This window comes from Grampus griseus (assembly GCF_964374135.1).
Source record: "Grampus griseus genome assembly, chromosome: 8".
Classification (NCBI taxonomy): domain Eukaryota; kingdom Metazoa; phylum Chordata; class Mammalia; order Artiodactyla; family Delphinidae; genus Grampus; species Grampus griseus.
Window position 1 is genome coordinate 99,777,003 of NC_139002.1, and position 15,277 is coordinate 99,792,279.

At 48.6% G+C, this 15,277-nt stretch overlaps 2 protein-coding genes across 4 annotated transcripts in view; one reads left to right on the top strand and one right to left on the bottom strand.

Annotated features, from left to right (window-relative positions):
• The window catches only part of STX3 (syntaxin 3), a 44,250-nt gene extending 33,402 nt beyond the window's left edge, over nt 1-10,848 (top strand). Inside the window, exons 7-11 of one of the 3 annotated variants that reach the window (XM_082660358.1) lie at nt 384-457; nt 588-722; nt 2,495-2,605; nt 8,514-8,611; nt 9,142-10,848. In XM_082660358.1, coding sequence (XP_082516484.1) covers nt 384-457; nt 588-722; nt 2,495-2,605; nt 8,514-8,591 — 398 coding nt within the window. In that variant the 3' untranslated portion in view covers nt 8,592-8,611; nt 9,142-10,848. Of the gene's footprint in view, nt 1-383; nt 458-587; nt 723-2,494; nt 2,606-4,115; nt 4,230-6,091; nt 6,374-8,513; nt 8,612-9,141 lie in introns of those variants that run through there. The other 2 variants (XM_082660357.1, XM_082660359.1) reach the window with 2 other exon arrangements.
• Nucleotides 10,849-11,135: 287 nt separating this feature from the next.
• MRPL16 (mitochondrial ribosomal protein L16) lies at nt 11,136-15,075 on the bottom strand. The gene is made up of 4 exons (XM_082660886.1): nt 14,907-15,075; nt 14,486-14,551; nt 12,662-12,810; nt 11,136-11,814 (listed from the first exon to the last, which is right to left on the bottom strand). The coding sequence occupies exons 1-4, from the start codon at nt 14,959-14,961 to the stop codon at nt 11,329-11,331; spliced, it is 756 nt and encodes a 251-aa protein (XP_082517012.1). The 5' UTR covers nt 14,962-15,075; the 3' UTR covers nt 11,136-11,328.
• Between the last annotated feature and the right edge of the window lie 202 nt (nt 15,076-15,277).

Genomic DNA, 15,277 nt, shown 5'->3' on the forward strand with positions numbered 1-15,277 from the left:
TGAGGACGGATTGGATTAGGGGAGAAATCCAGAGAGAGGAGCGTCAGGAGGCTTGTAAGGCCATGGTCTTCAGGGTGAACTTACTGTATTCCCATTTTCAGGGAACTTTTTTTTTTTTTTTTTGCGGTACGCGGGCCTCTCACTATTGTGGCCTCTCCCGTTGCGGAGCACAGGCTCCGGACGCGCAGGCTCAGCGGCCATGGCTCACGGGCCCAGCCGCTCCGTGGCATGGGGGATCTTCCCGGACCGGGGCACGAACCCGTGTCCTCTGCATCGGCAGGCAGACTCTCAACCACTGTGCCACCAGGGAAGCCCTTTCAGGGAACTTTTGAAATGGTGAGCATTGATCTTATGTTTGATGCTCTCCTCCTTTTGTTGTAAAGCCGGCAGGAAGACAACAGATGGGGAGCTGGAGGAGATGCTGGAGAGTGGGAACCCTGCCATCTTCACCTCGGGGGTGAGTGATGGTGGGGGCGGGCTGGGCTGCAGAGGCCGGGAGGGCGGGGCGGCGGGAGCCCCGCAGGGGTGTGGTGAGGCTGCGGCGGGCGTGACGGCAGACGGTCGGTCTCTTGTGCGGCCTGGCCTAGATCATCGACTCTCAGATTTCCAAGCAAGCCCTCAGTGAGATCGAGGGACGGCACAAGGACATCGTGAGGCTGGAGAGCAGCATCAAGGAGCTTCACGACATGTTCGTGGACATCGCCATGCTGGTGGAGAACCAGGTAACAGTGGGTGCCGCGTGGGCAGGGAGGAGAGGAAGCCCGGGGCTTCCCGAGAAGGGCGAGACGGGACTCCTGGAAAGCCGGGTGGGGTGGGAGAATCGTTGGGAAATTGCGTAGTAGATGCTGACATTTTGGGCAGTCGCAGCCTCGTCATTCATGCCTGTTACTTCGGCCTGGAGGTCATTTCTAATTAATACGGGGTTTGATGTGCTCTGTCAAGTATCTGGTTCCCTCCAGCCTCAGGACCGTGGTCTTTTTTAAATTAGAGATATGGGCTCTTAATGGTGATGCCTTAAGACAATATCCTGATAGGAACTGTTTCACTGGTGACACTGAAAACATGGGGCCTTTTCCCCCGTTTATGGTGAAAAGTTAGGCTTCACAGAGGTTTTTGTATTTTTCCATTTTTGTTTTTTCTTCTGTATGTGTGTTTTTCCAAAAATGTTGACAGTTTTTGCTAAGGAACAGGAGCAGACAACAGAAGGATTGAAGGGACAGCGAAGTGGTATTTACAGAAAAACTGGGAACTCTCACAGTGCTTAGCTTGAGAGTCTGTTTTGTCCCGGGTAAGCTTGCTCAGGGGTGGATGGCTCTGTCCCCAGCATATGGTATCAGTGTCACAGAGTCACACGTCTCCTGGTTCTTACGATGCAGTTAAATTCGCCACTGTGTCATGGTTTGGTGCCACTATTACCATGAACTCCCAGTGGCTCTGCCACCTGGAGAGGATTGAAAACTGCTTCCTCTGTAGAAGGAAACCTAACTGAAGCCCGAGCACCACTCGGCTGGTTTTGACATCAGTTCCCTGCTCTGGGCTCGGGGGCCTTTCTTCCACCCCCTTGCAGCCGTTGAGACCATTTCTCCTGCCCCTCCATCCCTACCCTTCTGTTTTCTCCCCACACTGCCTTGCCGAGGAACTGGTTTGAGATTCAAGTGATGGTAAGTTCTGTTCTCTGTGTAGAGACTGCCATAACGCCATGGGTTGGGTTGAGGAAGGTCTAGGTGGGTGAAGGGAATTCCCATCCTAAGATGCACAGAACTCAACTGGAGAGACCAAACTTCTGGTCAGGAAGTAATAGCCGGGCAAAGGTTGGGAATCTTATTAAGAGACTGCTGTCTCTTAACCAGATAACTCAGGTAAAACCAATGTCTGTCACTGACGGGACCTGGGAGTACCTTAGAGAAAGCAACTGTTCCCACCTCAGCTATCTATTGAGCACCTGACGTGTGCTGGGCACTATTCTATAGTAGTGAATGAACTCAGTTCAGGCCGAATGAACTTGGTTCAGGTCTGAATGACCAGGAAGAAGCCAGCATCCTGGCGACGCCCTAAGAACATGAGATAGATGTATTGGGTTGGCCAAAAAGTTGGTTTGGGTTTTTCCGTGAGATGTTATAGAAAAACCCAAACGAACTCTTTGGCCAACCCAATATCTTGGCTTCTCTCTTCACATACTTAAAAAAAAAAAAAAAGTGGCGGGATCCTTCAGAATATCCCAGGCATCTAGACAGTGTGCTCCAGGTGCCCAGTGCAGTGCTTGTCACAGAGAAGTAACTGAGTGAATGTTTCTGGAATGAGTGACAGCCACCAAGGCCTGGGGAACCATAGGTAATCACGGGGAAGTTGTACAAGTTTGCCCCACAGAAGGCTGCATGTTAAAGTTTCCAGATGCTCTTCTTGGTGCTGAAAAGAAAGAGAACCCCTTTCTCATGTGAGCTAGGACTGTCCTGGGGTGGCTTTCCTGGGTGTGACTAGCGTCTGTCCTTTGCAGGGTGAGATGTTAGATAACATAGAGTTGAATGTCATGCACACGGTGGACCACGTGGAGAAGGCTCGGGAGGAAACAAAAAGAGCCGTGAAGTACCAGGGTCAGGCCCGGAAGGTGAGCCTCTCCTGCTGCCTTCGGAGAAGAGAGTCCACCGTGCGCGCCGTCTCTCGCTCTTTCTCTCCTCCCTCCCCCCGTCCCTCTTTCTGCTGGACCCACCTCTTGCGTCCGTGGAAAGGGAGCCATGATTGATCGTATTGAGAACAACATGGACCAGTCAGTGGGCTTCGTGGAGCGGGCCGTGGCAGACACCAAAAAGGCTGTCAAGTATCAGAGTGAAGCTCGGAGGGTGAGCCCTTAGTCCCAGCTGGACCGACCGGCTTCTCCTCCCTCTGGTCGCCCCCACCCATGTCCTTGAGCCCGTGCCTTCCCTCTGTCTTGGCCTCATCCAAAAGCCTACCTCAGCTTCCCCTAGAGAATAGCTGCCCTTCCTTCCCAGGGGTGCCTCGCATGGATCTGGCTCACGTGCTCTCTACCCGAGAACCCCCATTTGCAGGCAGCTCGGCATCACTGCCCAGGTGTTGCGCCAATGCCCTGGACAGAGCTCGGGATCCCTTCAGCCGTTAACTTGACTCATGCTCCTCAGAAACCTCCCTTCATTGCCTTCCACTCCGGTAGCCCAAGCCCTGCCCCACTTGGTTTCTTTTTCTCTATCATGAACCCAGTGGTGTGCTGATGGCTATGTGAACATTATCTTGTATCTTGGGAGCACCTGTTATTTCTCCTTTATAGATGAAACAGTTGAGAATCAGAGGTTAAGTAATTGGCTTCAGGCCACCTAGGAAGCATAGGAACCAGGATTCAAATTCAGCTTTCAATCAAGCTCTTTCCATCCTGTCTCCACTGCCCGCCCCCCACCTCTAGTTCTGGTGCCCCTGTCACCTGAGGACTTCTAAGCTTCTCTGCCTAGTGACTGTGGTGGCTAGCTCTGGTGGTTTTTGCTTTTTAGCCTGCTCTTTTCTGTTTCTCTTGGGCTCTGATACTTTTGTTCTTCAAGTCTTTCTTTTTCTTCCAACTTTACCTATTGCTTGGGCAGGTATCTAGGGAGCTGGGAAGTTATTTTACATGATGAATCCGGGCTGGTTTGCAACAGGACTGTAACCATACTTTCTGATCCCCAGTCACTGTACTGGGTTTGACAGGTGGGAATGTACTTTGGGGGAGAGATGGACAGATGTTTATAATTAGGACTATGTCAAAAATGTTTTTATACTCCTTCTTGAAAAGGAACAAATGAGTCACTTGTATCTTGCCCTGTTGCTGCTTGGAGACCCCATTATGGTTGCCCTTCTATCTGTGCACGTATGAAGGCTGCCGTGTGAGCTGAGAGCTGATGGAAACTCCCTATTTCCATCTGCTGGCATTGCTAGTGCAGAAGTAATTTAAGAAACAAAATATCCTAATAGAGTGTCTTTATGTAGAGATGGTGGCTTTTTATTTCATTTATTTGGATTGATAAGATGCTTCCTATGTAGAGGCAGAGGGGTTGGGTTTTGGATGACTTACTATGGTTTTCTGGTTGTTTGTAATAATGACTTGTTTTTATTTCTCTTATCCCTCTCTCCAGAAATTGATAATTATCATTGTGGTAGTGGTTGTGTTGCTGGGCATTTTAGCGTTGGTTATTGGACTTTCCGTTGGGCTGAAGTAAGGGCGGCCCGGGAGGCTGCTGCCCTGAAATGTAAGTAAATGAAGGTACTCGGGGACTCTGGATTGGCTCCCTCTTGAGAAATGAGCCTGGGATTTAAAATTCTGCTTCTTCGCCCTGTGGTTGTCCTCGGACACACCGAGCGCTCTAAGACTTCAGTACCTGTGCGTTCTTTCATCTATGTAACTTGCTATTCTCGGGTCCTGGCTGCACGCAGGGGTTGGGTCTCCGTTCGTTCCTATTCTGTGGCTCTGTCCCCGCCCTTGTCCGCCTCTCATTTTCACTCCCTTCCCCAGAAAGCCTGCTCCTCCTCAGTTGGGTGCAGTCTATGTCTGCGATCTGGGGTTTGTCTTGTGAGTTAGTACTGGCTTTCAGGTATCTTGGGCTTTGCCTTCCGTATCCTTTTCAGTGTAAATGAAGCTTTGAATCGGGATTTGGGTCTGCAGGGTTTTGTTTGTGGTTGACTGGTTGGATCTCGAATGATAAGAGTAGCTACCATTTTTGAGGGCTGGGTTGTATCAGACAATGTACTAAATAAACACCTTACACATGCATCACCGAGTCCTCACGTCGCCCACATGAGACAGGTGCTATTATCATCCCTATTTTACAGATGAAGATGCTCAGGCTTAGAGAAGTTAGGTAACAGGGGCAAGTTTGAACACACAGCTAATAGTGGACCTAGCTTCTCTTTGTAAAACAAGGTGGCCATTTATCATCATCTGCAAAGTCTAGAAAACCTTAGAGGATAGCAACTTTAAAAACAAATATTTATTTGGCTGTGTCAGGTCTTAGTTGTGGCATGTGGGATCTTCGTTGTGCCATGGGGGAACTTCCATTGTGGCGTGTGGGCTCAGTAGTTGCGGTGCGTGGGCTCTAGAGTGTGTGGGCTTAGTTGCTCTGTGGCATGTGGGATCTTAGTTCCCTGACCAGGGATTGAACCTGCAATGGAAGGCGGATTCTTTTTTTTTTTTTTTTTTTTTTGCTGTACGTGGGCCTCTCACTGTTGTGGCCTCTCCCGTTGCGGAGCACAGGCTCCAGACGCGCAGGCTCAGCGGCCATGGCCCACGGGCCCAGCCGCTCCGCGGCATGTGGGATCTCCCCGGACTGGGGCATGCATCGGCAGGTGGACTCTCAACCACTGCGCCACCAGGGAAGCCTGGAAGGCAAGAATTCTTAACCACTGGATCACCAGGGAAGTCCCAATAGCAACTTTAAAATTCAGGATATTAATTTCTTTAAAATCTGGTAAAAAGAATAGAACTGACCACTGAATCAAGGTTTCATGTGTACAGCAGTAGCATGACAAGAATCATCTAGTTATTGGCACTGTGAAGACTTCTGTGACCTCTTAAGTATTATTTTTCTGAATATGTTTATGCTCCCCAGTTGTGCTCTAGGATAACATCATCACCCCATCTTCATTGGGGAAGCTTTGTGAAGCTCAGTGAAATTAGGAACTTGTCCAAAGCCTACACAGCTTGCAAGGCAGAGCAGGTGTGACGCCTGAACTTTTCTGCATCTTTTTTCACTGTGCCTTTCTGCCTCCTAAGGTTAGTGGGGGATAGGGGGACTAAGGAGAAGATGATTCTAGTGCCAGCAAGCTTCTGAAACTTGTATTCGAAAGGTGTTGATGGGAGCCCCACAGACAGAACAGGTGTTCTGCACCAGCGGTGGTGCCTCTCTTCCCATAAGTCCTTCCACAGTGACGCGACAGCCCCTGGGAAGGGCTGTAAAAGGCCCAGGGATTTTCCTATTTTTTTGCCTCATGTAACAGGGCTTTTTGTTTCTTGTACGGGGGGGTATTTAATTCCAGGCCCTGTCGTGGGTTTGTGCTGAGTTTTCCATTGTTCTCTCTCTGCAGCTGTTTCTGATCTCTCCTCTCCACCTTCTAGGTGTGTGGCTTGTGGCCGAGTCTTACTGTTCTCCGCCGCCACCCTGGGCGCTGACCAGCTCCTCCTCCCCCTGCCTCTTGTAGAGCCCATTTCACCCCAGCCTGATGTGGCCGCCCTTGTCTTCAGATGGGAACGGAGTGTGAATGGCCTTCCTGAGAGAGAGTGGGACCTGTTCCCTTGTTTTCTTGTAACCACCCTTGGACCTGACCCAGCAAACAGTCTAGCCCAGGAGAAATCTAAACTACTGATGCAGCCCTCAGAATCTTCTCCTGCCCCACCAACTCTGAAGCACCTTCTCCTGGACTGTAGAAACTGCCCCAGCTTCTCCTCCCCTCTGATGTGTCAAATTATGCCCCGCACCTTGGAGAACCTACCTGAGACCTCCCCAAGGTGCTGTATTTTCTACCTCATGGAGTGTTCTTCTCCCCAAAATCGCAGTGTATTTTTGGGGGGGCGGGGGGGATATCTTTAACAAAGCAAGGGGATTCTTCCAAGTTGGGCAACAGTAAGGCTTGGACCTGCGTCTTCTACCTGGCAGGATCCCAGTCCTCGTGGCTCGTCCTCCCTGTCCTGAAAGTAGGAGGGACTGGCAGAGGTCGTTCTGGTCTTGGAAGCTGACTTCTTGTTTGAAATTCAGCCTCAAATTAAGCTCTTTGTGTGTTCCGCTCGATGGCCAACTCGATCTCTGTCTATGTTGTACTCCCGCATGTTGACTCAAGGAGGCGCTGCCACGAGGCAGTCGTCTGAGGTTACCGTCTGTAAAGGCTGGGGTATATGCAGGAACTGTTTCCGTGTCTCAGTCTTGGGAACTGGCTGTTTACTGTTAGAGTGATGCTTTGCGAAGCCATTGCCTTGAGGCCCCGAATAACCAGGCACTAAAATGAGGCCAGGGATGAGGTGCTCGAGTCTCAGGCTCTGGGAATGTTTCAGGCTGGGGCGAGTAGGAGTATTCAGTCATTTCACGTGTTCCAAGTGTATTTTTATAATCGTGTGTGTGAGATGTATGTACATATATGTATGTGTCTCTCAGGAAGTAGGAAACTGGAAATGAGGTTATTATAACCTCAAAAAAATAACTTGAGCTAGGCTAAAAATTAGGCAAGAGACATTTGCTTACCTGCAAATGAATCATAGTAGCAATGTGATCTTCCCACATCATCGGGAAACCTGCTGTTTTCTGCACAAGCGCTCAGAGAATCACAGATGGTTGGGGCGAGGACTAACTTGATCCCCATTAGGTTTTTAGCAGACAGAAGGTGGGACGAGCTCGACACCTCTCCCCACTTGCTGCCTGGGCTAGGCTTGTCCTGAGAACGTCCCACAGCAATCTGGTACCGTTCATGTGACCTTTGGGACGTCCTGTCTCCAGGGCGGAGTCAGCTCGGGGAGGCCGGGGTCTACTCAGCAGCTGTTCCTGCTCCCAGATTAATGAGCTTCATAGATGCTTTGTCGCCCCCACTTGTCATGGAGCGAAGAAAAGCCAGGAAATGGTTAAGTGTAGTGACCGTGCTGAGCCAGTGTGAGCCCCTTAGATCCCCTGCTGGTCTCTGCCAGCCTCCCAGATTGATATTTCACCTTTGACTTTAATGCCTTCTAGGACAGGGCGAGCACCCTAACCCAGGCATGGTCCATTGGCTTCCTCTGCAAAGGAATGATTACTCCTAATCATTGCCCGGCACTTGGACAGAGCCAAGGGGACGCCCTCTTGCCTATGGCTGTGATGTCCAACAGGCCTGGCTCCGGCAACGAGGGCAGACAAACTTCAATCACAGACAGATCTTTGCTCTCCTGAGATTGAGGCCTGGGGCTTATAGTTCGGAACACAAGTGAAGGGATTTTTGTTCTTTCTTTGTACTTTTTTAAAAATGTAAACTTGATTATTTTATTGCTAATTTAAGAATAAATGACTTTATTTGATTGTGACGCAGTTCTGGCTCGACGTCCCTGTAAAACACTTGGTGGCTGCCACCATGTGGTGGCTTTTGTTTAGGTTTCGGAAAGGGGTTAACATTTTTTTTAACCATGTGCTCTAATTTTTGAAAATGGCTGAACTCTCACAGAGTGCAGTGTAACTGTATTGGAGTCTTAGATTTCAAGGGAATCCCCCCCCGCAGAAGACTTCAGCTGACTCACTGAGAGTATCTGGCTCTGGGGGGAAGTGGCGTAAATCTGATACAATGGCAGCAGGAAGGCAGAACAACATACGAAACGTCCTCTGAGCTCGCTGTTGATCTGAGTTTTGCATCTCTCACCGAGAAGTAACATTTCTCTTAGTACCCTGGGTTCTAGAAGCCAGATCCATTTCCCTTTACCTTCACATCTGCTTCCATGCCCAGACCCACCCTCGTCTCCCGTCCTCTGGAACCCTCTCTGCAGTGACACTGTTTCTCACGTGCTTTTCTTTCCTTGTCTGGATGAGCAGAAGAAGATCATGATCATGATCTGCTGTGTCATCCTTGCGATCATCTTAGCTTCTACTATTGGGGGCATATTTGCCTGAAAAAACACAAAACAAAACAGGTGAGCCATCTGTGGGGAGGGTCAGGCCTGTTTTCGCTCAAGACGCTTGTGTCCTGAGGGCTTTGGTTGTCACCAGGTGCCTTAATCTGTGTGGGACTGGGGGCTGGGATGAAGGTTGGAGAAAACCAAGAAAAATGCGTGAAGAGGGAGTTGGTAGGGAAAAGGTAGATGGGGAGACAGAAGGTGGCAGTCTGTCCCGTACGCAGGTCTGGTAGCAGAGTGTTTTGTTCAGAATGCTTTGCATAAGGGTGTTGATTTCCTGTAGTGAAATCTGGGCATTGGCATGTGGGAACAGCAGAGGAGAAAGAATTCATTATTGCATTAGAAGCACCCTGAACTCTTTGGAAGAGGGCCACACAGGGAGCCCAAAGTAAATATCAATAAAATTTTCCCCTTATGAGGTTAGGACAGGTTTTGGCAGCCTTGTGAGTAGTCCCTTACCCCTGTAGACAGGCTTGGTGATCCCAGCCCCACACGTTTTGCTGTATAATCTATGGTTTTTTTCCCTCCGTTTTTGTTATCCCCTTCAGTACTCACAGATGGATCCTCACCTGGCATTTTCAATTCTTCTTCCACCTCTGTGGTGCCACCGCTTCTCCGCTGCAGATTCCTCCAAAGCTCTTCTTTCCATTGTGAAACCTCTTAGGACACAGGACCTCAACCACCTAGCAGTTAGAAGTTACGCAAAAGGGGATTTACAAAAATATGGACTTGGATGGCAGGCAGGGGTGAAGGAACAGGGAGTACAGCACTGCGTAGCAGGTTAGGAGGATGGTTAAAGGAGGAGACTGCAGGGTAGAGGAGAAAGCATAGGTACCTGCTTAGGAAATAAACTTGGAGCCAGAGCCCACGCTGACGTTATGGCTGAAGCACACCCGCCCATCAGGATCTGATTTTAACTGCCGGGAGTCAGTCAGGATCAGGGCACTTGTTACTTCTGCTCTTCCAGTTCTAGGTCTCACCTTTGACCAACGCTCTGTCTCCTTCCTTCTTCAGGGTCCAACATTCTCCGAGGTGATTGTCTAACGATAGGCCCCAGGCTATCTCCCTCGCTGCTGTGTCCCCAGTGCTTAGCACAGTGCCTGCCGCTTACAGCTGCTCAAGAATCTGTTGACTTTATCTGAAATTAAGCTCTGATTTCTGCTATGGCCGAGTCCTTGGACTTGCCTCTTAAACGCTTTAAGGCATCAGTGGGAAATGGTCTGTGTCACAGGCCGTTTAGAAATGCCTGGGAATGGTCGATCCACCCACGCAGAAGCAGAGCAGGCCCCACTTTCACAACATATACTTTAAAGTCCTTTTTTTACGGGAGGTGGTGATAAGAGTTCTGTCAACGGCCTCTTACTTTGCAGAGATGGCTGGCCCCAGGATTGTGGTTCAGTAATTAAACGTGGACCCCAAAAGAAACACGTTATGCTGTGATTGAACACCCAACAGTCACGAATACCATGCTCTGTGAACCCTAACAAAGAAGAGGTGACAAAGTTAGGTCAGAAAAACGAGGCTGTCACTCACACCCCTTCTCACTGATGCACGTTGCCGGCTGAAACTGGCTTTGTTGGCCGGCAACTTGTGTACAAGAAACTGTTCCAAACACTGTCCCCAATTCAAGGTTCAGGGGTGTTCTAATGCAACTTAGGGATTAGTTATAGTACAAGAGGTTCACTAAAAATATATTTAAAAATCACGGTATACAATTCTCAAGGACCACACAGCTGCTTAAATTTGTACTTTCGAAAGTAAATTATTTTCTTTGCCGGAGGTCTTACTTTTTAAGAAAGTGGGATTTAAAAAATTGACATCTTAGTCTGTGTGCTGTTTTCTGCCCACTTTCAAAGCAAATGGTTTAATATTTTTCCTATCAATCTGTATTTCCTTTGGTTTGAATACAGGATAGAAACCATTGCTGGCTAGCTCTGAAAAAATAGATGAATTTTGTTAATGGCAAACAGGGAGCTGGAACCATGGGGTTTGAATCACCCAGGGCCCTTGTTCATTCAACAGTAAGATGTGAGTGCTGTGTGGCACCTGCACTGTGCTAGGACCTGTAGGGACACAGATATAGAGCCAAATACCCCCCATCCCCAGAGGGTTTCAGGCCTAGGAAAGACCACACAATTCAGGTTTTGTTTCTATCAGTTCCTTTTGGTAAAAGGCAAGGGTATGTCTGTTGCCGTATTGTCCAACATCCCCCCTTCTAAGATTGAGAGAAGATGGGTAGCTGGGCGTAAATAAATACGTTGAACCAATTAACCTATGTACTATTGTTTTCTTTGCTTTTCCAAAAACACTAAAAGTCTGTAACTAGTAAAATGTCATAGAAACTAGCTCCTTAAGTGTGTACATATAAAAGGCAGTACAGACATTAAGTCTGACCTGAATCAGAGGTGGGAGATGCAAACGTTTGCTTCAGCCTTGAAGACATTTATCTTATAGCCGGGGAGAATCAGAGCTCCTAACAGTCAGTCAGGCCTGGTTCTTAATCATTTAAGGGAATTAGTGACCAGTGAGAAGTTACATCATCTTGAGGTGATGCTCAAACTTTATTTAATATAAATACAGTGCACTTAAAAAAACCTGACAGATGACGTACAGCTTTTCAGAAAGCATCTACTCATATGCTGCTCCTTGGTTATGACATCAGAGCTACCCAAAGACTTGAAGGACTGGCTGAGGGGAATAAACAGCCTGTGTCCGTTTCCTGCTTACAATCCTCACTACACACGCTCAGGCATGTAGAACTTGCCCCAGTATCGCCCCTTATGGGTCAGGTCGTAGGGGCTCAGCACTTTCCGTATCCCCAGCATGTTGGCAGTGACAATGCGCTCAAAGGTCCAGGGGTTTTGGTTGTTCCGTTCTCGTTCTTCTCGATCTTTCCACATCTTCTCTAGAGTCTCACGGCTCACGGCCTTCGCGGGGAAGGGCAACTTGTGGGCAACCTGGTTGAGGAAACCCCGTACCTCTTGGAATTCACAACGCCCGCCCATCTCTACTATGAGGCGGCCAGCCTTCACAGGGGTCACGTAGTGGTCGATGGCACCTTTGCCGCCCCCCATGCGCTGTCCCATACTCTTGCGGGTGATGGGCTTGAAAGGGGCTGGTACTCGCCATAAGGCAAACATGTTCTTGGGGTCCATAGACCGGTTGATTGTCAGGCGCATCATTTCAAAATGCCCCCAGTGGAGGTAACCGCCACCCAGTGCCTAAAAGTAAATGGAAGAATTAGAAACATATGGGGATTTAGATATCCTTCATGGGATCTATTATGTCTCTTCTTTTATGGTAACTGTGGCTTCAATGATACACATGAAAGTAAAAATATAAGTTCTAGTAAGTACCATGGAGGAAAAGCCTAGGGTACAGTAATAAATGGGAACAAGGGTGGACCCGCTTCAATGGATAGCCAGGGAAGACCTCTTTGAGGAGGTGACCTTTATAGCTGAGGCCAGAATGGAACGAACCAGCCAAGGGGAAACAGATAAGTGTTCCAGGCAGAGGAATGGCACATGCGAAGGCTTTGGCGCAGCAGGTGGCTTGGTGAGTCTGGGCAGAAGCCAGTGTGGCCGGAGTAGAGAGAGGAATGGGGAACAGACTGCGTTCCGAGAGGCTGGCAGGGGCTGATCGTGCAGGCTGTGGGAATCGGACGTCAAAACATCACTCTGGCTGCCTGATGGGAACTAAATCCTTGTCCACAGCCATGTGTGTAGGTACTGACGTCAAGTCTTCACGGAAGCTACTTGATGAGTAAGGAAACATCTGTCCCATGTACTAAAACATGGATAGTTTTATTTTGACCAGAGGCTTGAGAAAATCTCATGGTCTAACTATGGGGTAAGTTAGGTACCCTCTTCCTTCTGCTTTTACATTATTTTCACTCTACGTAAAACAAAAAACATTTATGACTTAATGCTTACTGGGTCCTGCTCATCAGTTTAAAGAGCAACTAGTGGCAGTTCTAGTAAAACCTGTGGAGGAAGAGACGAGAATGAACTCAAGGAGTCTATTTTAATCCCTGGCTTCCGTCCTATAGCCGCTTGACGCTGGACTCACCAAGATCGCAAAATTGCCTTCAGTGAACTCAGTGGCTTCAGTGGAAGGTCCCCTTATGTCACTCAGGTTTTTAGGCTCTCTTCTCACTTTTGGCACAAGTGGTACCCTTTCAACAAATCTAAGCTTGGGCTTTTCAGGAATGGAAACATCTAAAAGGAGCACAGACAACCAAGAGTAAGTCAAACCACACATCTCAAAGGATTCATTTTCTTCCTAGAAAGATTTATAACAATCAGGTCAAAGTCTTAAAGTTACCACTCAACAACAATTCCAGAAGTGTGTGAGGCTTATCTTGTGGATGCTTTTCGCTGACACTAGAATCTTCTGATTACGACAGTGGTTGATGCAAATGTTTTTGAACCTTTTAAGAGCAGAGTTTTAACCTTCAAACCAAAATGCTTTTTTAAAATGCCTACTCTGTACCTAACACCTGAAAAAGGGACTGTTAGAGAAGGTACAAAGATATAAAAGTGTCACAGAATAACACTAGGTAACATTTGTGTGTGTGTGTGAATGTTTACTAAGTGCTGGAATTGAGCTGAGTGCTTTACATGCATTATCTCATTTAATCGTTAAAACAACTTGATAGCCTTGGTATCTTTTAGGGCTTCCTTTTTAATATTTTTAAACCTTTAAAAGTTTAACACACACGTATCAAAGGGCCTCATAAAAAAATGTGAATTACCACAAAGTGAACACACAGACACACCCACATAACATCCACATCAAGAAACAACATTAGGCAGGTGGTATTTTTAATCCATTTTATAGAAGAGGAACTTCAGGCCTAGAGACATTTTATAATTTGGTTCGGGTCATCCAGTCAAAACAGAAAAGCTAGACACTATGTCACTTAAGAAAAAATACCACACTGCCTCTCTGATAAGAGGCAGTGGAAAGGATACTATATTGTACATCAAAATACCTAAGTTCTCCTGCTCTGCCCATTCTTGCTGGGAAACTTACAACCTAGTACTCCTTTGATCAGTGCTCTTTCCTTTATATATACAGGGGCTTTTCATGCTGAGGCCTGCACTACAATGTGGTTGCTGGGTGAGGGGCCAGACATGCTACGTCTTTATCATGTCTGACGTTTTGACAATATGGAAAAAAAAAATTAACTTGTGAGTCATCTAAAGTATTTCTACAGTAAAACAAGCATGGCTCTGTGATGGAGTCCAATATAAAACAGGAGACTTTAAGGGCTACAGAAACTGCCCCCTGCCATTTCTATATGTAGCTACACAGAAACTTAGTAATGCTTTCTCTTGCCTCCACGGCCATATGTACTCCAGTGCATGTAGTAGTTTCTCAATTATGTGTAGAAGATAAGGCCCTCAGAGGTCAAGGCCGCTCTCATTTTTTTTGAGATTTCCAATATATTAAAAAAAAAAAAGGTAAGTTAGATATACCAAATTGTGGCTTACCTTCATTGTTTATATTAACAAATTAATGCTTTTCACATAATATTGTTGCTGCCTGCACATGTGTAACCTCATTTGGAGAAAACATCAAAAGTCTCAGTTGAGGCCAGTTAGGTTTAGCTGAGTGGGCAGCTGTGGGCCACGCACCAGTGGTAGGCCATGTGGGAGATATCCCATGACAGGTTGGCTCCCTAAAAGCAGGAGCCTTTTTGAGTCTCTTGTTCTTCGATTTCTCTCTAGCGTTTAGAACACTGCCTGGCATACAGTATGTCTTCAATACATAATTACTGAATGGGTGAATGGGGATAGGGGGCACAAGAACACGCCTACTCTTTATCTATCCTCTGCTGGGTTCCATCACAGAAAAGGCTTACAAACAGGAAAACGGATAAGCTCTCACCTTCAAAAGTGGGCACCGGGAGCAGCGTCTTTAGGCCAGCGCTGGCGGGCGGCGCTGCCCAAGAATCTACAAAGACAGATCAAGTTAAACGACGAAGGCCAGGGCTTGGTACACTCTGGGCCAAATATGCTCCTGACAGAGGTGTCCTGTGGGTTTGGGACGTGGGTTCCACTAAAGGGGCTCACAGGCACTGCCCCCTGCCCCCAAAGACAAGCCGGGGACTCTGGGCGCCGATCCCCAGGTTGCACGAACGCTGTTGACCCTTTTGCACGAATCTTATGGCGGGAGGGGCGGCAGCAAAGGGCAGCCCTTCCCCGCGCTTCCGCAACCGTGCGCAGAGTCTTGGGACCGTGCGAGATACCCGATGCGGGGGAGGGGTGTGGAGAGAGGCAAGGCCTGGATGGATCAGGGGATTTCTGACCTGACAAACGCGCCCGCAGGACGGGCGCGCGGGCGCGAGCCAGCAGCCGCCACATGGTCACGCGCGTGCGGTCGCGTCGGGCTCCCCACGGCGACCGCAGCGAACACTTCGACGCGGGCACGGAACGCGGCACTCTCGAGACACGCCGGAACCGGCTCCGGCTCCCACCTGGTCGGGCCGGAAGTTGCGTTCGCGCCGGTCCCCCCTGCAGTGAGGGCGGGTGGAAGCGGAAGAAACCGGAGCCTCGGAACGTGGGTTCCGGCCTGGTGTGTGCGGGTCCCGCCCCGCGTTCTTTCTGGGGTCTCTCCGGAGATGAGGGCGGCAGGGCAGGGGGTTCTCTCCCCGCAGTACCATGCTGAGAAAGCCTGGGT